The sequence below is a fragment of the Heterocephalus glaber genome, unplaced genomic scaffold, assembly GCF_053883595.1.
Source record: "Heterocephalus glaber isolate CG9 unplaced genomic scaffold, H.glaber_assembly_v1.0 deba00001666, whole genome shotgun sequence".
In the NCBI taxonomy this organism is placed as follows: Eukaryota; Metazoa; Chordata; class Mammalia; order Rodentia; family Bathyergidae; genus Heterocephalus; species Heterocephalus glaber.
The window spans coordinates 14,474,852-14,495,330 of NW_028258406.1; the positions used below are offsets into that span (position 1 = coordinate 14,474,852).

Sequence of the window (20,479 nt, forward strand, 5' to 3'; positions counted from 1 at the left end):
TGTATCCCTGGTCCCACTTTCATGGTAATTCCCACAACCACCAAGGCAAGAAGGCCTGTCCTAACTCCTCCATCCTCGGGAGTCTGATCACCATAGGTCCTGGAGATAGGCTTCTGGTTTCTTCTTCACATTTTACTAAGGGTCCCTTTGTGCACCCTTAGATCTTCAAGGGGAGATTTCCTTGGACTGTCCCCAGCAGTGAAGGCCCAGCCCTGTCAGGTTCCACTTGACTTTTGAGGTCCAGCCGCCGCCTTTGGTCCCTTCTTGGCCTGAAGTGGCTCCGGGTCTACGGGTCCCCCACCCCCACCCCACGCACACACCAACGCAGCGACACGAGGGCGGCCCCAGGGCCCTGCGCCGTGCACCCCGCTCGGTGCGGGGGACGCGAGGCCGCGCCTGCCTCCTCCCTCGGTGGCCACGCGGGGTAGGTAGCTGGGGGGACCGGAAGGATGGCGAGGAAGTCGGAGCGGGTTTCCTGAGATGAGAGATTACTTCCGTCCGGGCGCCGGCCTCTCTCTGGAGCCGGCTCGCCAGGGCTCGGAGCGTGGTGCGCGGGGCTCGGGGCGCGCCTGGCCACCGCAGCGCCGGGCGGGCCTCGGGCCTCGGGCCTCGGCGGACGCGCTCGGCCTGGTGGCCTACGCTAACCCGGGGGTCCTTGCAGGCGGGATTGAGAGCCTTTCAAAGAGCCTAAGCCATGGTGGCCAAACAGCGGATCCGGATGGCTAACGAGAAGCACAGCAAAAACATCACCCAGAGGGGAAACGTAGCCAAAACCCTGGTGAGGAGGGGGCGGGCCGGCCAGCGGACCTGGCAGGACCTGCGGGGCGGGGCGGGGCGGGGCGGGGCGGGGGCGCGGCCTTCAGGATCGGGAGGGTCCCGCAGAGGGGGCGCGGGGCTGGGCTGGGCTGGGGGGCGCGGAATTCTCCCTCTCCGTGGGCGGAGTGGGCCCTGGTTGGTCGTGGCCTCTCTGGGAGTGGCTGCCTGAATTACCTAGTAGGGTGGAAGAGCCTCCCCAGGACAGAATTAGACCAATGCCCTTGAGAAAAAACCAAAAGTCACATCCCTAAGGGACAGTTAAGCCAATTCCTTGTACACAGGGGCCAGAACCTAGTGGGTGTTAAAATGTTTGTTGAATGAATGAGGGAGTAAATGGAGGGCACTTATCATCTCCCGCTCCCAGGCTCCGCCCCTGGCTTTACACAGGTTGTAAAGGTTTTTTTGAGGAGTGAGATGCTGACCCACATTTCCCACTGTCCTCCTTTTTTTGTTTTCCAGTGAGGCCTCCCTTCAACGTTAGGCTAAAGTTTAAGTATGACATTGCTCATGTTTACTCCTTGAAATCAGACTCACACTGATGGTGTAACTTTAGAGACCAGTTTATGTGCTGTGCCCCTAGAACTGTAGATTAGAGCTTTGTAAATGGAAGTAAACGTTTGCCATATGAACAGGGATTTCTTTTTGTAAAGTACTCTTCAACAGAAAATGCCAGCCCTGCGACTTTGAACATTGAAAGACCTGAGTCTGTTGGGCTGTTGAGCAGAGTTGGTCTCCAAATCTATGAGCAAAGGCGTCTGGAATTTATTATTCTGAACAGTTAACTAGAAGTCCAGCTGAAGCTTTGGGTTTAGCTGAAAAAGCTTACAGAGTTGATGAGGCAATTCCTTTTAGCCAAACAAATTATGTTGGTTTGATTAACTGAATAAAGAGCAGGATCTGCAATCATCACATCGAAATTCTTGCAAAACCAGGATGTACTGTGTTAGAGAAACCTCTACTCAGGAGTTTTATATGCAATTCTAGGTTTAAGTAATCCTTAAAATTCCTTCGTTTGGGAATAGATCATTTAGCTGTGATTAGGGCAGCAAAATGCCAAGGCATTATTGAATTAGAACAATTTTTATATAGATTTACATTTCTTGTATTTTTTTAGTCAGGAAAAGTTGCCTGAAAAAATAATGTTTAATTGATGTTAAAGATGCAGGATTTATATTCCCAAGAAATCCTTCTGAAGGTATCAAACCTACTTGCTGACACAGTGAAAATATCTAAATGTGGCTCTTTCTAATGAACTAAGGAACCAGAGTTCAGTTGTTTACTGATCTCAGTTGACTAATTTGCCTGCAAAAATAACAACTAAGCAAGACCTAATTTGCAGGGCTGTTGTACCTATTAGCTGTGTAGACTCATTGACTGCCACTTCTAGCTTTTCACAGAACACTAGAAAATATTTTGGCCCTAAAACAAAAATTATTGGCCCCAAAAGGAGAAAAGACAGCAGGAAAATTGAGAAAATGTATAAATATCTAGTCACCTGCTATTCAACTCAACTCAAATTTCAGACCTACATTTAAATTATATTTATTGTGTAGTATCAATACACTTAATAGGATCTGATATAACGTAGGGTGGGCCCTCTGAAAGTCACTGGTGCCAATGACAGTTTTTAAATGGCCCAGCTAAATTTGTAATGAAAGGTTTCCCAAACAACCCACAGTACATGTTTGTTTTCAGTTGGTTGGAGGAGCTTTTGGTTAACTTTATTTTAAATGGGTCCAGAGCCAAAAGAAAAATGAAATTCCCTTTCAGAAAGAAACTAAAAATTCTAAATCTCATTTTCCCAATTACAAGTCAAATATAATTATACTTTGATAGAAGTAACTTGGAAAAGACAGTTTACCCAGGATGAAATTCAGTAAATGGGGAAGTGTTTACAGATTTCAACTGAAAATTCAGACAACTTGTTCAGAAATCAACTTCTCCTTTAATGCCACAGTATTTCATTATTAGCTAACAGCTTTGGAGTTAATATTTTTCTCCCAGATAGCATATTAAGAACAAAAAAAAAATCATTGTATGATTATAAAGTAATAAGTCCTCCACAATGAAAGGGGAATTTAACTCAGAGTTCTGAGCCACCCAGCTGGTATTTTATCACAGGGAAAGCCATCTCCTGACATTTTGGAGCCTCAGGCTTGAAGTGAATCTTGTCATTTGCAGAATTGCTATTGTTTTTCCTTACCTTTTTAAGCAACAGGGTCAGGTTTATGTGAATTATCCCAATGGGATTGTACTGCACACCCCTCCCCCAAAAAAGAGTAACCCAAAGCTCTCAAAAAGAATATATTCTATTTGGGTGTCTAAGGCAGTAGGATTGCAAGTGCAAGGCCAGCCTGGACAATTTAACAAGATCCCATCTCAAAGAGAGAGAGAAAGAGAGGGAGGGGGAGGTGGAAGGGAAGGAGGATGGAGAGGGAGAGCTGGGTGTGTAGCTCAGTGGTAGAGTGCTCCTGGGTTCAATCCTTAGTATAGGAAATTAAAAAAGGAGTATGTTGATATTATGATCGGCCAGGTATTTGTGAGCTCTGAAAGACCACTAGAGAATATCATCAAAAAAGTTTTTATGTTATTTACTCCAAATTCTATCTGCTGATAATTTGATTTTTCTACAAATGAAAAATGAGGGACTCCATTTGGAAACTGTACTAGAGTAAGGATTCATATGGGCTCCTGAATTAAGTTGTTGGCTTGCTGAAAACAGTGCTAAAATAAAATTTTTTATGCAGCATTAGTGGTAGGATGATAACAAAATTGATTTCTGGACAACTCTGATAAATTGTTTTAAAAGTTGTGGATGAGAGTAGAGAAGGGAAAATGTCACTCTTTTGGTAACTTTGTTTAATGTCTTTATTATTTACTTAATCAGAACTTCACCTTGTTGCAATTATTGAAGACTTATTTTGTCCTGGTCTGGTCAAGAGCAATGATCTATTATACCTCACAGCGTGACTTACTGCCATGTAAATGATGGTAGATACAAGGACAGGGGAGTCAGTGGCTTTAATCCAAAGTCAAAGTACCTGCCGCTGATACTTGATACCTCTCTAGTAAGAGAAATGCAAGGATAACCCTACCACCAATAAGGAAGTATTAATTAACAGATACTAATTTACCTAGACCCAGACCTTACTTGACCTAAGAAATTGTATTTAATGAAATTTGCATACTATTCATTCTCTAATGAACATTTATTTGTTGTGTTTAAGTTTTGTGCCAGCCTTTGTTATACTTTGATATCTAAGAGGCAGTGCCTGCTCTGGTGGGGCCTAGAGTCTAGTGGAGAGAAGACATTAAACACATTCTTACAGAAGTAAATATAGAGCTGTAAACTATAATAAATGCTGTCAAGAAAATGTACATGGCCATACAAATGACAAGTGAATGCACCTGAAATTTTTTTTAAAAAGTAAGGCTGTCTAGGAATGTAACAGGTAAGCTGAGAACTAACAAATTGTTGCCTTATCTATAATAATGTGAGAGATTGAGCTGGGGATGTAGCTTAGTGGTAGAGCATTTGCTTAGCATGGGTGAGGCCCTGAGTTCAATTCTCAGTACTACCAAAAGAAAAACTAGGGATTTTTTTTAAAAGATGAAAATCTACTTTTTATTTATATGAATTTGACTCCATTTTATGTATGAATGAAAATCAAAGGACGATTACATCTTCTTTGTTAGAAACTATTAAAACTTGTTCAGCATTTTAGAAAATTGCATCCCCAATAACAATACTGCTCATTTTTTTTTGTAATGGACATTAACTCACTTTTAGCCCATATTTTATATGTTTAATATATTTTAAAATGTCAATGACATTTAATTAAAATATGAAATTGGATTTTATGATTTCTATCACAAGTAAACATTTGTCAATATATATATATCAGCCCTACCAATATGTTTCTGTTAATGATGTGTGGAGTGTGTATGTGAGAGAGAGAAAGAGTTCTTTAATTTATGTTGACTACAATCTATCTTTTGCTCAAGCCAATGAGGAAGTAAACAATTAGTTCTTTCCTTCTTTCTACTTTCTCAATCACTACTTTTTCTGATACCTCTTCAGAAAATATGTTGTTCTCCCGTTGATTGAGTTGGTTTGAAGGACCTGCACATCGACCCAGAAGTGTTGTGGAGGGATGTTCTTATTACTTCTGAGCTCTTGGCTTGAGGAGAGCATGGGGCATGTAGGTGTGCATTCATGCAGGTGTAGCAGTGCCCTTCTGCCTGCCAGAATGTGCATAAACCTCTCCAAAGCACAAGCTGCTTTAAGGCTTAAGAGCTTCACTACAAAATACTGTAACCCTCACATCCATTCACAATTCTGAGGTGCTTTTTTGTTCCAAGATTGCCACTGCACTGACTTTCCAATTTATTGGTATATAGACAGATCTGAGGAAAAAGTCTATGCTCTCTGATCCTGCTTAGAATGCACAGATGTGGGAATGAGAGAGAAAAATAATCATGCTCTGTAATGAATTAAATTCCAGCTCTTTCTCAGGTTAACAAATTTTGAATCCGTTTCTCAACTACAAAGTGAAAATAAAGATAATATTTGCCTTCCACTGAGGTGTGCATTCTTGAGATAATACATATATACTGCCTAGTGGAATGGCTGGCTTAGAATATGCTTTCAACACATGGAAACAATTATCATTAACACCAGTTTGTCTCCAAAAATCACTGTATTAGTGTATATATTTATACCTTATATACCCAAGAATAATTAAGACTCCCAAATTTATTGAGTAATGGATGTTAAAAGGATTGTTGATTAATTTTTTCAAAACTTTCTAAGTCCTCCAACATCTATATTTGCCCACTAAGAATTCAGAGCAAGTCTGTCTCATTCATAGTAGCACCCAGGCCAATGCCCAATCATAATAAGTGTTTACCAACTCAATGAATCTAATCTTGCTTTTTCTCTTTCCCTTTTAGAGGCCACAAGAAGAAAAATACCCTGTAGGACCATGGCTGTTGGCACTGTTTGTTTTTGTTGTCTGTGGCTCAGGTATAGTATTTCACTGAACTTAGATACCATGCTCTCTACTGTCCTTCAAAATCCATGTTTTATTTATAAAGTAAATAAAAAATATACCAATCTGGAATTCAAGTTAATCACTGCATTAAGCTTTAATCTTAATAGGCTTTTGTTTAGTCTTTATTTCAAATATGGATGAGATAGAATTGATACCCTATCAAATCATAATCATAAAATGATTACACTGAGCAATGAAACTGATTGTGTATACTACAGAGTTCAGGTAAGGCGTTCGGTATAGACATCACCTTAAAAGAACATTTAGAACAAAAAGTGGAGCACTTGTCTGCCAAAGATAAATCCACATTCCAAAGGGAGGGAGAGGCCTTATGCCTCACAAGAGAGCTCTACAGAGTTCCTTGATAACACTGAGCCTTTGACCTGAGCCTTGAGTTATGGGTCACGTGGTACTGTAAGGTGCCAACTTCAGAGAGCTGTACTTACACATGACAATATATCTACACACATGGGAGATGAACAAAAGCATCACACAGTTGTTCCTAGTTAGATGCTTGTTAGTGAGAACCTTGACATGATTTCCTGGTCCTCATACTTGGGTCTCTGTAATATTGTACTAGTAAGTGGCAATTACTTCTAAGTGTGGGGATCTCTGAAGGGATCTTCCATCATCTCACTGTTACTGAAGTCAGGGAAGGTAAAAAGTCCATGTATTCCTGCACAGGAGCAGGCGCAGGCCTCCCACCAAGACGTCTTTCTGCCCCAGTGATAACAGAAGCCCATTACTAATGAAGGATCAGTTTCTTTGATCTTTAAGACATCTCCTTTCCAAGAAAACAAAAACTCTTAAGAAGAAGGAGGAATCTGAAGTACTCAGCATATTGTTGTTTGTGGTTCAAATGTTTTAAAGAGGATTTGGTGTTCCAAGATGAGAAAAATCATCCACCCAGAGATATAAAGATATATCCCATATCCAAACATAAGTCCCTGAAGCAAATCTTTTGCACAATATAGTAATCCCTTAATCATTATTTTAGCAGATGTTTACCCAGTCTCTGAATACTTCTAGGAATGGGATACTTCTTTTAAAAAGCCAATTCCATTTCTATGTAGCCCTAATTCAATGAGGACCATCTTCCCTGTTTTGAACTGTACTATACTGTCTTCTCAACAGTTCAAGTTTAGACTTCTAGAAAAACACAAAATGGAATCGTTCTCTTCGGAATGTCTTGAATCTTCAGTTACAGTATTTTAAAGATATCTTCCTTGCAGTTCTTTCTGTAAACTAAACTTCCCTGGTTCTGTCAGCATTGCCTCCTTAGGTGGAGTTTCTAGACCCGTTTCCTGGACACATTCAATGACTCTCTCAAACTATAGCACTGGTAGGAAGATGGCCTACACAAGGTAGTTTAGAAGTGGTGTGACTTCCACAGAGCCAGTGGGATTGTCAACACCCATGATTTCACCATTCTGCTTCAGCTATTATGACCCAGGCCTGCAGTTACTTTTTTAGCTATTTTACTTGTTCAGATGGCCCTCATCAGCCAGCCAGATCCTGCCTAGCTTTTCACATAAAATTCCTGAAAGCCTCAAAGTTGCATCTGTGTAGCCTCTTATCTTAAGGCCTCCTCTGTCCCCATCACACGTTGTTTTACTCATGACTCTATCAGCATTTGAAATTATTTCATTATCTTACTTATTATCCATTTTTCCCCTAAATATGCTCAGGGGAGGCAGTGTTAATTTTTCACTAAATTTGTAGGTCTTAACACAGTATGTGTCACATAGTGAGTGCTCAGTCTGAATGGATGAAGGATGGATGGTGGGTGGGTGGGTGGATGGATTAAGTCAGATATTCCCTACTCTACAGATATCTACTTAATTTTTTTGAGACCTAATATAAAGCTTCATGATTACTCCTGTTAAAACTTTGTAATTGGTTATCAGTTATCTTCCCACAGCGTCCATAAAGTTTAGAAACAGAGAAACATACATAACAAATGGTGTACTGGTATTTCATTATCAAATACAATATGGTCGGTAAGATAATGTGAAGTCATGATAATATTCATGATATACTCAATGTATTATCCACCCTTAGCAGTGCATAGTTCAAAGTACTGGACAAAATTGCAGGAATATGGTTCATTAATGCACTATTTGCATCAGTACCTACATATAAATACTTCGCCTCTGATGATCTGTCTCTGGTTTTTTCCCCCAAAACAAAACAAACCAGCCTGTTCCTTTAGCATGCTACAGGAAAATCAAGAAAATCAACCCACATTAAAAAGTTATCTCTGTTTTTAGGATTTGTGACAAGTCTGTAGATAGGTCTTGAACCTTGAACTTTGTATCTAGTTGCCTTTGTCTACCACCTTTATGATCTTTTAAAGTATGTTATAGCTCCAAGTCGCTGTGAAAAGTGCAGACTTAAGAGAAGTCCATGGAATACAATGAGACAAGCTTCTTCAAATTTCACTTTGAACCTCTAAGTGAATCATTCACCATGTCTCGAGTGTCCCCCGTGCAGCTTGAAGCTGTGCTGGACTATGAAAATACAAACCCTCTCCAGAGCCGTAGGTCCCAAGGGAGGCAGTAAGTGAGCTGTGAGGTACTGCCCAGGGAGAATACTGTAGTAATGATCACAGAGTGCATGGAGCACTTGGCCAGTGTGGATAAGGGACTTCCCATCAGCCAGCAGCCAAAGAGGAAGCTTCCTAGAGGAGGTGCTGTTTGAGCTGAGTTTTGAAATAAACAACCAGACAAATAGGGTGTTACTTCTGAGTCTGCAAAAGGAAACACGATGTAGGAAAAGCACAGAGGCTTCCAATAGGTGCTGGGTACACGAATGTATGAAGCTCAATTATGGGGATCCCCAAACCCTAGGATCATGTGCCCCAATTACTCAGGGTCTAACAGATACAGACCCAATATTTGTTTCTTTTGGCTTCAAGATATACAGTCACTGTATGTAGCTTTTCCCCAGTCTGCCTCCTTAAGTAACCTGTATGGCTTCTTTTTCTCAAATCCATGCTAGTTCTCAGAATCCATCTTTTCCTTTGCAAAAGACTTAGGAATCTTCTCTAAATTATATATGGCCTACAGTTTTGCAAGGCTTATTGTTCCTTACAGGAAGAACTACATCTTTTCTTCTTGGGTAAATTGGGACATTTGCCAGAAATAGTTTTCTGGAGGTCTTGCTATCTGTACTGGTTCCCCAGGGATCAGGTATATTGGCTCTGTTATCTTCTTTTTAGGCTTGTCCAGAACCCTGGAATGTGAGCCTGTAGTGCCCGAAGATTTGGACTAAAGCGGCTAAGAAACAAACCACTTATTGTAACACACCTCCTCCCTGTGTGTCTAGTATTTTATGTTCTTTTAGTACTAGGGATTAAATCTATAACCAGGGCTTCATGCATGCCACAAAGGTGCTCTACCACTGAGATTCCTGACTTTTCCACTGAGCTTATTTTTTTATGCTTCTTTAAATTTTTCTAGTTAGGAAACCATTTTTGCTTTTTCAGAAAAGCTAGATCTAAAAGGCAGATGAGTCATCTTACTTTAGCTATCCTCACTTAACATGCTACCAAGATCCCTAAGTGAATAATCCACCGCCACCTTTTTTCATTTTAACTTTTTTTTTTTTTTTTACCAACTTCAGTTGTTTTGTTTTGTTTTTGCAAGCCTTGGCTTAAGTTGGGCACTTTTCTCACAGGAATGTGTCACTCTTCTCAGTTTGTCCTTGGTACTGTGCCCTTCCTTCTCTTTGTACATAGCCTATTCTAAACAAAATATGTCATGAAAAATATAATAACTCCTTTAGATCTGTCTCTATTGCCACCTGTCTGGAATTAGTCACGATTCATTTCATTTTGCAGGGCCTCTTTCCCTCTTGAGTTTCTCCGTTCTTTTAGGGTTGCAAGCAAGCCACTAAATCTTATCTTTTCTCTATATTTCAAAGAACGAGACTTCCTCAGTTCTTTCCTGTATTGGTTCCTGTGCTCTAGGCAATGAGCCTTCACTGTAGGTGCTAGGATACCGGAAGTTCACATCACTGTGAACTCTGTAAGCCCCTCCCTCCAGGCTCTCCAGCCATCTGGAGTCTGCATGCTTAGCGTGGAACCCTGTTCTTGCCTGCTTCCCTCCCACAAAATGCACTGCCACTTCTTGCAGGATTTCCATTTCTCTACAGGCACCCCTCCTTGACCCTTTCCATTTGCTCATTCTTCTCTGAGCATGATCTACCCCATGCCAGGCTCAAGTTCCGTTTTGCCAAATTCCAATGACACCTTGGATATCTTGTTGACATCTTCAAACTCCTGTGGTTGGTTATACTTATATTGTGTGTTTTCATACATACACTAAGATAAAAGGCAAAATTTTCTCATATGAATGAAAATATCAATCATTGTTCTGAATCTCTTGAAAGTCTTATTGCTTTCATCACCTTCCTCTATTAGTCCACTTTTCTAATTGATGACGGATTGAGTAAAGTGTTCTTTTCAGAAGTAGTACCAGTAGGATAAAAATTCAGGTCAGGTGAGTAGTAAGAAATGTACATTTTATCTGTTTTTTTTTCTAGCTATGTTCTGGGAAACATAGCTGATAGAAAGTTGGCATTTAAGTACATGCCCACTTACTGGTCACTCTTCCTCCATTTTATGTAGAGAAACAGATGAACCTGTAAAAAGGCCCTTGATCCCCTTATTTTGGGGAGTCACATGTCACTGCCCTCTCTTGACCCCTGCTTCTCAGCTTCTTTCCTATGGGCTTCACTGTCCTCTGCACATGCCTGTCATACGAGCAGTGCCGATAAGGGCACAAGGTTGTGAAAAGGAATGAAGCAGAATCAGGAGAACAGTGAGAGATGGAGTCCAGGCACCCATCCCTCCTGGCACAAACACCCTCCCAGGAAATGCCATCCCCTGCCTACTAAATCAGATGGAAGTGAAAGACCTCCTCGGGCTTTCCCAGGCACCACAGTCTGAGTCCTGCTGCAGGCTGGGCCTGAAGGTGGTCCTTCGTCTCCTCCCCACTCCCTTTCTCCTCCCTGCTCCCTTTCTTCTGTTTGACTAATATTGTAGACCCTGGATGGCACAGCCCCAGGAGACAGTTACATTATGTATCCTTCCCTGTTCCCTTCCTGCACATACCCTGATCATGAAACAATCACGCTACGTTCTGCTTAGGCCATGTGGACCTCGTAGCACTATTTGCCCTGCCTTCTCTTCCTGTTTGCCTTCCACTATAAATAAAGAGCAAGTAGTGCTCCAGGAGGCCATTGGCTGCGGATAAGATATAGTTCCACCTGGTTCCAATTCTTCAAGAACAGTTGTGGTTTCTTTGTTTCTTCACCTCTCGCAGCTCTCCCTGGCTTTGGGCCCTATGTGGTGGGGGTCGCAGCAGAGTCCAGCCAGGCCTGCCCTTGATTCTTGCTTAAATATTTGGCTGTAACCTCTGATAATTATCCCCAGAAAGAGGGAGTTTGGGGAGATTATCTAAATGCACCCTCCTCCAAGTAAGGGAATTTCTACTTTACATGATTTCAAAGGGTCTCTTAGGCAAGGGACTTCTCTGAAAACTGACCAGTAATGGGATATGAGGCTTCAGAGGAGAAGATAGTTTGGAATCTGCCAGATGTGAGTTCAAAAACTAGATTTGCTGTTTGTCAGCTAAATAACCTTGAACAAGTTGTTTACTCTCTCAGTATTGATTTTCTTGTCAAGAAAATGGAGATAAGTCCTCCAAAGACAGCACTGGCTCTGAATGGTTCTGAGAATCTAAGTTCTGACCCACAGCAAGCTCAAAACCTCTAGTCACAGTCACACCAACTCTGTCCTCTTTGCCCTCCTGGAAAATGGTGGCATATAGGACTGTCAGTTGTGCCATAGGAGGATTAGAGTTTTATTTGCATATTTATTTGCACTTCTTTCTCCCAGCCTGTCCATTTCATTGACAGCCCCAGCCTCTCACATTGGTCTTGATCTCTCAGGAAGCCATAGGCCTGCCTCTTCACTCCAAGGGCGAGTGAGAGCAATTCTCAGTGATAACGCTGTTTCCTCAGGTGATAAGATATTGATATATCTTCCTCACACAAAGAAAGAAGCACCAACATGAAGACCAAAATCAGAGAATAACAGTTTATACTTTTAATTTGAGCATCAAAAATAAAATATGACTTTCATTTCCTTAAAGCAACCCTAACACCCTGTTTTTCACAGAACTTTTGTGAGATTCAAAACAGTGAGAACAGTGTATTCTTTTTAGATATGGCATTGTCCAGCCAGGACATCTCAGGCCTTATCTTGTTTGGTAACCAGCTTTATTTATATTAATATTATGTAGATTATGTTTTAAAACTAAAACTATTTCTCAATCTAATACTTGCTCTTATCTTGGGACTTTTTTTTTTACCTGAGCCTGTTGAACTAGCTGGATTTGTCTCTACTTGATCTGGGATCTAGATCCACATTGAAATCAAGAAATTTAAGTACCCCATAGGAGACTTTGTCTTCTTTTGCTCTTCTTTTTATAAAAGCATTATTTTCCACTGGGTATGATGGTACATGTCTGTAATCCCAGCTACTCAGGAGGCAGAAGGATTGCAAGTTCAAAGCCATCTTGGGCAATTTAGTGAGATCCTGTCTCAAAATAAAAAATTAAAAACGGGTAGCTCAGTGATAGAGTATTCTGGGGTTTGATCCTCAGTAGGAGGGGAAAAAGCATTAGGTTCCATTTCTGCTGGCAATGGGGCCTCTTTCCAGATAGGCAGCATACCCTGGCTCTTTCCATTCCATGTTTCAAGAGCTAATCCTTTAGAAAACAGTTTGATAGCTTCTGAAGAGTGCTTGTTCTTCTCTTGAGACTTAGAGAAAAGCATGACCTGGAATGTCTATCTGAGACTATTCCCCGCAAAGATACCGTCACATAAATACATCAACTGCTATCTTCCCAAGACACTTGCAGATTTGATGTGTTTCCTTTCTCCAGACCATTAATGAACCTTGTCATTGCTGTTTATGCCAGAAGCCCGAACTCCTGGGTTGTTCTTTTCTCTCCCTTTTGTCCTCAGCTGTCAGAGCATTGTTGAGAAGGATTCTCATATCACACCAAGCATCATTGTCTGCTGTTAACACAACATGGCCTGCAGGGCTACATTCTCATCTTTGCTATCCCTGACCTAAATTTTTTTAGTCTTCAGTGCTTTGAATTTCTTCTTTGACCAGAATGTCCCCTGGACTTGGTAAAAGTAGGTCTTTTTCTTAATATGCTAGTCCTACAGTTTTCTTGTTTATAGTCAGTGCATACATGTTTCTGGTGGTCTCAAAGTATTATTTATCTCTTCTGAGCCCGTGCTGTGATACTACACCATGACAGGGAGCAGCACTTGGAGGCGCCGTCTTTGTGGCCTGGCAGTACCTTTCTCCATCGTTAGGCCTCAGTTACAGTTTCAGCTGGGATCAAGGGAGCCACAGTCTAATTCTCGTCATCCTTTGATTCTCCAGGGGAACTCCTTAAACACCAGCCATGCCTCAGTTCCTCCACAGGCCATTTCTCCTTCATACAGTATTCCTAATTTCAGTTTTATTTCTCCTCTTTGGCAAATGCTGAAATTCTTTTCTTAATTTGAGTGTTTGAGAATTTTAATGGCTCCCAAAGCCTGGGTATTCTTGAAACTGACAAGCTCCCCCATGACAGGGAAACCACTAAGGGGGATAGGATTAACCAGTGATTATTATTATCTTCATAATTTCCTATACTGTACAGATTTTCCAATGAGTGTACATTACTTTTAAACCAGAAAAAAATGCTTTTTAAGAATAAGCCTACACGATTGGGTTTTTTCAGCCTTTTTTTTTTCCTTTTTAAAACTAAAGAACTCTTTGTTCAAATCTTAGAGAGAAACAAATGAAAGAGTAGCTGTTGTGGTTGAAGTGCGGTGTGTATAGGTTTCTGTGTGTGTCTATGTGTTTATGCATCTAAATATTTATGCTTGTATAAGTTTTTGTGTTTGTATATGTGTGTATGTGTGTGCAGGCTTCTATGTGTTTGTATATGTGTGTTTGTGTATTTTCATGTTTATCTGTGTTTGTGCATGTGTGTATAAGGCATATCTCCCTGCATTGCTGGATATTCTGACTCTCTCATCCTCAAAAGGAAGCACCTATTTGGATCCTCTTTGCCTTTCAAAAAGGAAATGGAGTCTGTCCTCATCACTGCAGAGCTACAGCCTTTCAACAAAGCTGTCTGGGTTGGTTGGTTTGGCGCTGCCTCTCCTGATCAGCCCCACCATTCCTGGGTGGGGATGTTCCTTTTGACTATCAGTGGCCAGACCGTGTGCTCCTCCCGTACTCTCTCAGGACTGTGCCTGGAGGGGTGGGGTGGGGGAGAGGGATAGCATGTCACAAGCAGATTTTTTTAGGACAGCCTTTTCAGAATAGATGTGAAGAAGGGATTCTCTGAGAAGCTCCTGGCAGGACCTGAGCCCCTCCTATGGGCCCAACTTCATGTGTCAGGCGACCCAGTGCCCTCCTCTGTGGATACACTAGAAGCCTCTCCATGTCTGGAAGGGCCACATTCCTGCCCTCCCTAAGACTGAATGCTTTTGTTAAAGATGACCCAGAGGAGGAAAAGGACTAAGTCCTGCATGTGTCAGGGATACACAGCAGGCCAGAGAGCCACTCCTCTTAATGCCTTCTGTCCCCACTCTCTGTGCAGCCCATGTGTGTTCATCAGTTCATGGTGACCTCTCTTTGAGTCCCACGGTTGCAAAGTAGAACCTTTTGCAATAGCTAAGAAACTTACTTTTAGTGAGCTGCTAGCTGTTCCCTGAAATCTTCCGGGAACACAAGTTTGGAAGAAGGCCTATATTTAGGGGTGTCTGGTTGAAAATTACCAAATAAGCATGTCCACATGTAATAGGCAGGAGTTAGCATGGTTTCTAAGAGCTCCAACTCCAAGACTAGACTCTCTGAGCCTTTATGAGGATTTTTCACCTTACTTCCACCAACTCTAAGCTTCAGTTCTGCTGTTCTTAAAGAGGATGGTACTGGGCCAGGGATTTGGCTCAGTCCTTCCATTACCTGCCTCTCAAGCACAAGGTCCCAAGTTTGATCCCCAATACCAAAAAAAAAAAAAAAAAAGAGGATAGTACTGCTTCCTAACACCTAGGATCCTCATGAGTATTAACCCTGAAGATCAACTGAGACAATGCATGTAAAATGCTCACAGAACTATGGTGATGGTTGACTGTTACTGTAATTATATGTATGGCTCTTCCTCACACTGCCTTCCCACCTGTCTGCCTCCTTGGCAAGGTTCTGACCAAGATTCTGAATGCTTATGAGGAAGGAGAGGTAACATTTCCATTTTGTATGTGTATGGCTTTACTTTGTAATGGTGAGAAAACTTGTACTGGGGGAGTGTAGCTCTTCCTGAGCCCTTATCAGCTCTTCCTGAGCAGTTAGAAATGGGGTTTGTAATCAGAGCATCAGAGGTATCACCTCTGCAGGGACAGCTGGAACCTTTTCGCTACTTCTAGAAAGAACTCTTTGTAAACTAGCCTTCAAGGAGGAGGAAGATCCATTCAGACTATTTTGCCATTTCTTAGGGGCTTCCTTATTGTCATTTCAAAATATTTTCTCTTCTAGTCACACAGTCCCTACAAAGAGGGTATTACATTCATTTTTCCAGATCATAAAACAGGCTCATGTAAAAAATCAGTCAATATCCCATAGCTAAAAAGTGGGAGCTGAAACTCAAAGCTAGCTTTTTGAGACTCTAAATACCATCTGCTTTCTATTATTCTACATTCCCTCTCTCTTATTTTCCTAAAAATACTATTTTCCACTGACTTCAGGCCTCCAGCATATGACTGTATATTGAAAAGAGATCCTGTTAAAACATTTCCTATTTTCCTCTGCCAGAATAGTATTTTCCAGAAGTTCCAGATATCTGGCTGTGGTGGGCCTGCCTGCTCCCAGATGGAAAGAGCCTTGCTCCAGATACATGCTGTTCCTTGATTGGGTCATCAGTGTCTCTCCTTCCTTCATTCTTTTCTGGAAACTTATTCCAAGACAGACTTGAATTTGCCATGTTTGCAGGTTGACCACATAATCACTAGCCTTTCCTTGAGACTACCAGAACATTCTCAAAGTCTGACACTTGGAGTCAACCTCTGAGACCAGCAAGTGGAGTGCTTGAGGAACTGGACTGCCCTGGAGGAAAGATGAAAGCCACTCATCTGCTTTGGAGTTCCTTCTTCAGGATCTGAGATGGACAGTCGGAAGGAGGTGTCTCATCATGCATTCGCTCCCTCAAGGGGACCCACAGCCTCCCTTGTTATGTGCCACCTTCTTCTCTGTGCAGGAACAATTGATACTGTGTAGGGTCTCTTTCTGGGAAGGATGTTTCTGCTATTCCAATGTGGGTAGAAGGCATCACATTCTTTGCTAATAATATCTCCATTTTAATGCACCATCCTGCCCTCGCTTCTGGCATCTTTCTTCCCTCTTCTCTGTTACTCAAAAGTTACCAAGAAATACTACCAGAAAACTGTGTCTTGCCTTTGACTTTCTTTGTGCTGATCTCTCAGTGAGCTTAGTGTTCCACATTTGCAGTGTCTTATGTCCTAACATTTCTGCTTGTCCCTTTCTTTCTTACATTCATGTCTTTCATTTTTTCTAAGTGAAAAATAAAGTTTGGTTTCTAGGGTTATCTTATCCTTCTAAAGGCTAGGTCTCTGGTCTATCATTATCTCTCTTCTCAACAGCTTCCTTAATCTCTCTTATCATCAACTATTTATTTTCAATAAAAGTGGTTTTATGAAGCTTCATATTGTCTGGCTGGGTCCTGGCCTCTGATGTTTCCTATAGGATTCACTTGTCATCAACCTCATGTCCTCCTGCCATGTCCTAATAGCTGGGGTGGTCCCCAGGGTAAGAGTGGATTGATTTGACATTGTCTTGGGCCTTTAGGAGTCATGTCATGATCTGATTTCTTTGAGGACTGAGCTTTTGGGACATTTGGATCTAAAGTAATAATCTCAATAATAATTTGAGGTTTTAAAAATGTTTTCCTCTGTGCTCCTTGCAATTATTCACTTTCATCCATTCACTAGATGGTTAGAGGATTTACTTTGTGCCATACATGATCCCTGCTATCCTGGAGCTTATGGTCTAGTGGAAAAGAAAGATAAGTTAGTCAAGCAATCACACTAAACCATGTGAAATTTCATCATATAAGTGTTTGAAAGAGAGGCATATGGGTCTATACAAGCATAGAAGGTGAAGGAATGGTCCTCAAAATGTGGTCCCCAGACCAGCAGTCTCATCAACACTTCTGAACTTGTTAAAAGCACAAATTGTCAGTCTCTCACTCGAGACCCACTGGATTAGAAATTCTGGGGTGTGGGACCCAGCACCTGTGTTTAACATGTCCCCAAGAGACTGTGATGCACACTTGAGTCTGAGAACCCCTACTCCAAAGGATCAAAGAAGTGTTCTCTGAAGAAATAACTTTTGCATTAGTAAGGAAACTAGATCTTAGGGAAGAAGAAAGGAAGTATTTCAGACAGAAAGAGTGGCATGTGTTAAAGCCCTGTAGCAAGACCAGGGAGTTTTGAAAACACATACTGAACAAGGGGAAGAACAGTACAAGATACATCTGGACAGGTGGGCAGGGGCCAGCATCTGCAGGGCAGGTAGGTGCCATTAAAGACTGGGAAGTAGAAAATTTCTGACATGCTTCAAACACAGAATAACACCACTTGCTGTTGTTTAAAGGGTGGTTATAGCTCCATTATGAAAAATTGACTGAAGAACAAGAATCACCCAGTTGGAGATCATTGCAGTGATCAAGGGAAAGATGATGGTAACTTGGACTAGGGTAGTATCTTGGGGCCTGAAAAGAAGAACACATAATCCCAAAATTCCTAGGTAAAAGCCACAGGTTTTAGTCATCAATTGGGGATGTCAGGGATGATTAGTTTTTCAAGTTTCCGTGTGAGACGAAGGATAATGACACCAATTTTGGCAGTGGAAAGAGCTCATGAAAAGAACCTGTTGAGTTTGAGATACTTTTGAGCCACCAAGTGGAGATAGCAACTAGATGGTAAAAGTTGTGTTCTAGGGCTCAGAAAAGTTGCAGCTGGAGGTACACATTTGTGAGTCAACAGCTGGTTGGCCATTAACACTCTGGATCAAGATGAGTCACCTTGGGAGAAAGAAGAAGGTGAAGAGAAGAAAGCTAACGATGCTCATGGAGGAACATCAAGTTCAATAATCAAATGGAGGAAAATGACCCATAAAACACTTAGTAGAAAGTGCCCAAAACAAGGAGGAGCTCTTGGGACCAGGAAGCTGTGGCATTTGAAGTCACAGAGGAGAAGGTTTCCAGAACAGAGCACTCAGTGGGGGGGGAGGAGTAAGGCAAGAGGAGGCTAAAGAATGCCTGTTGCATGAGTAACACACAAGTCATTCCTAACTTTAGCAAAAGATATTTCAGTGGAGTGAAGAGAGCAGAAGCTGGAATACGAGGGACAGAAGTAGAAATAGAAGGTAAGAAGGAGTATTGACAGCTCTTTAGAAATGGTTGGGAAGAGGAAAGAGCACCAGCTGATAGGGGTTGTAAAGTTGCACAGATGTTTCTGCTTTGTCTGTATTGGGAATGGATGATTCTAGCGTCCTGAAGACTTGGTTGAAAGGAGTTGAAGAAACTATGGAGCCGTGATCCTAAACTCAGGGGGACAGGTATAAAGTTGTGTTGATTCTGGTAGCTCCTGCTCTCACATGGCCTATTCTGACTCTCTGTGCAACCTGCCCAAGGCTGCTCCTCTGACCTGGAGTGCTAGCTGCCCTTCCCTTTCTCAGATTTCTCCTCCCTCCTGTCTCCTCTCCTGCAGCCTGCTTGGCTGTTTTCATTGTTTCCTTCACCCTCTGTTAAGTTATTAATTTATCAGGATCTAGAATTCCCACTTCCTTTATCTCTTTGGACTGACTGTGGGCTCTTTTCCTGTTCACCACCTCAGCAAGTCAATATTTAGAAGGTTATTCTGCCAACACAGAATTAGAATTTATATAATTGGTATAAAGTGTAGAAGACTTCTTAAAGACATTGGTACATCGGAGAAAGGAATAAAAACATGCTCATCTCTCCATTATCTCCTCCCTGCCCCTCTTTCCTTGGTGCTTGGGATTGTATGCTGAGCCTTGCATGTGCTAGGAAAGTGGTCTGTCTACCCTCCAGCCCTTTTTGTTAAATTTTATTTTGAGACAGGGTCTCCTTACTTCCCCAGGTTGGCCTTGAACTTGTGGTCCTCCTACCTAGCCTGTTGAGTAACTGGGATTACAGGAATGTGTCACTGCACCCAGCTTCTCCATGTCCTTTGATGTGAACTTAAAATAGACTTTATTCAAAGTAATTTCTCCAAGAGGGTTTGGTTTCAAAGGGTTACCCGTAAACATACTAAGAATTATTGGATTTTTTTACATGTTAATTCATGGATTCAATTAGGATTAGGAATGATCTTTAGTTTCTAAAGCAGACTCAAACAAGTTGCCACTCAGACATGCAAATATTGTCTAAGATTCTTTACATAGATTTGCAGCAGTTCTTAAAGAGAATTGAATGGCTTTATCATTCCCTAGAACCTCAGAAGTCATGAGTCAACTTAATATGGGGTGTAAACTAAGACCAGACAGTTCCCTACTCGTTGACCTACAACACACTGGTCATTTCTTGTCTAAGGATAAGATTGAGGAAGAAGTAACATTTTTAAGCATCTGTCATGATCAAATCTTTTACATGTGTCATATTTATTCCTCAGGATCCTCTGAAGTACTTATTCGGAGATACTTATTTTACAAGTAAGAAAGTAGGGCTCAGAACTATGGCAGATGGTACAAGGCTGGTCTTTCTGCTTACATGTGGAGGAGCCCTGTCGTTATTGTAATAGTAATATAGGTGGAGTATCTCTAAACCAAAAATCTGAAATTCGAAATGCTCCAAAATCCAAAACCTTTTGTGTACCACAAGTGGAAAATTTCACACTTGACCTCATGTTATGAGTAGATCACAGTCAAAACGCAGGTGCACTAAAAATATTGTGTAAAATTACATTCAGGCTATGTGTTTAAGGTATATATAAAACAAATGAATTCCATTTTTAGACGAGGATACCATCTTAAAAGTATCTCATTCTATACATGCAAACATTCCAGAATCCAAAAAACTCTGAAACACTTCTGGTCCCAAGCATTTCAGATAAAATATCTCTAATAATAGCAGTATCTGTGACCATCCGTTGAATCTTCAGTATGTGTGTAGGAAGAGGGGCTTCATGTGTGTCACACTAATTCATCCTTGTGACAATCCTGCAAGGACCACCATCCCCATTTTACAGAAGATAAAACAACTGCAAAGAGATTAAATTATTTGTCCAGTCACACAACTCTTTAGTAATTGTGATTCCATTCAGTTCCATCTGACACCAACATTCCTCTCTAAAGTCATCTTGTTTGTAAAGATGAGGATGGTTCCCGGATCCCAAGATCTGAGAGATGTATTTTTTTTCTCGGTTTTGTTGAATTTATAACTGCCTCCTGGCATTCCTGTTGAGCCAGAATACAAAATGTTTATTTAATCTTT

At 41.4% G+C, this 20,479-nt stretch overlaps 1 protein-coding gene across 5 annotated transcripts in view; it reads left to right on the top strand.

Moving 5' to 3' along the window:
• Positions 1 to 311: 311 nt before the first annotated feature.
• Serp2 (stress associated endoplasmic reticulum protein family member 2) overlaps positions 312 to 20,479 on the top strand; it is a 37,397-nt gene continuing 17,229 nt past the window's right edge. For 2 of the 5 annotated variants that reach the window (XR_205213.3, XR_002394655.2), the window contains exons 1-2: positions 441 to 778; positions 5,770 to 5,842. Coding sequence is in view for 2 of the 5 variants with exons in the window: in XM_021257887.2 (XP_021113546.1) it covers positions 695 to 778; positions 5,770 to 5,842 (157 nt within the window). In the remaining 3 variants the exon portion in view is untranslated. The other 3 variants (XM_021257887.2, XR_015445863.1, XM_004844234.3) reach the window with 3 other exon arrangements.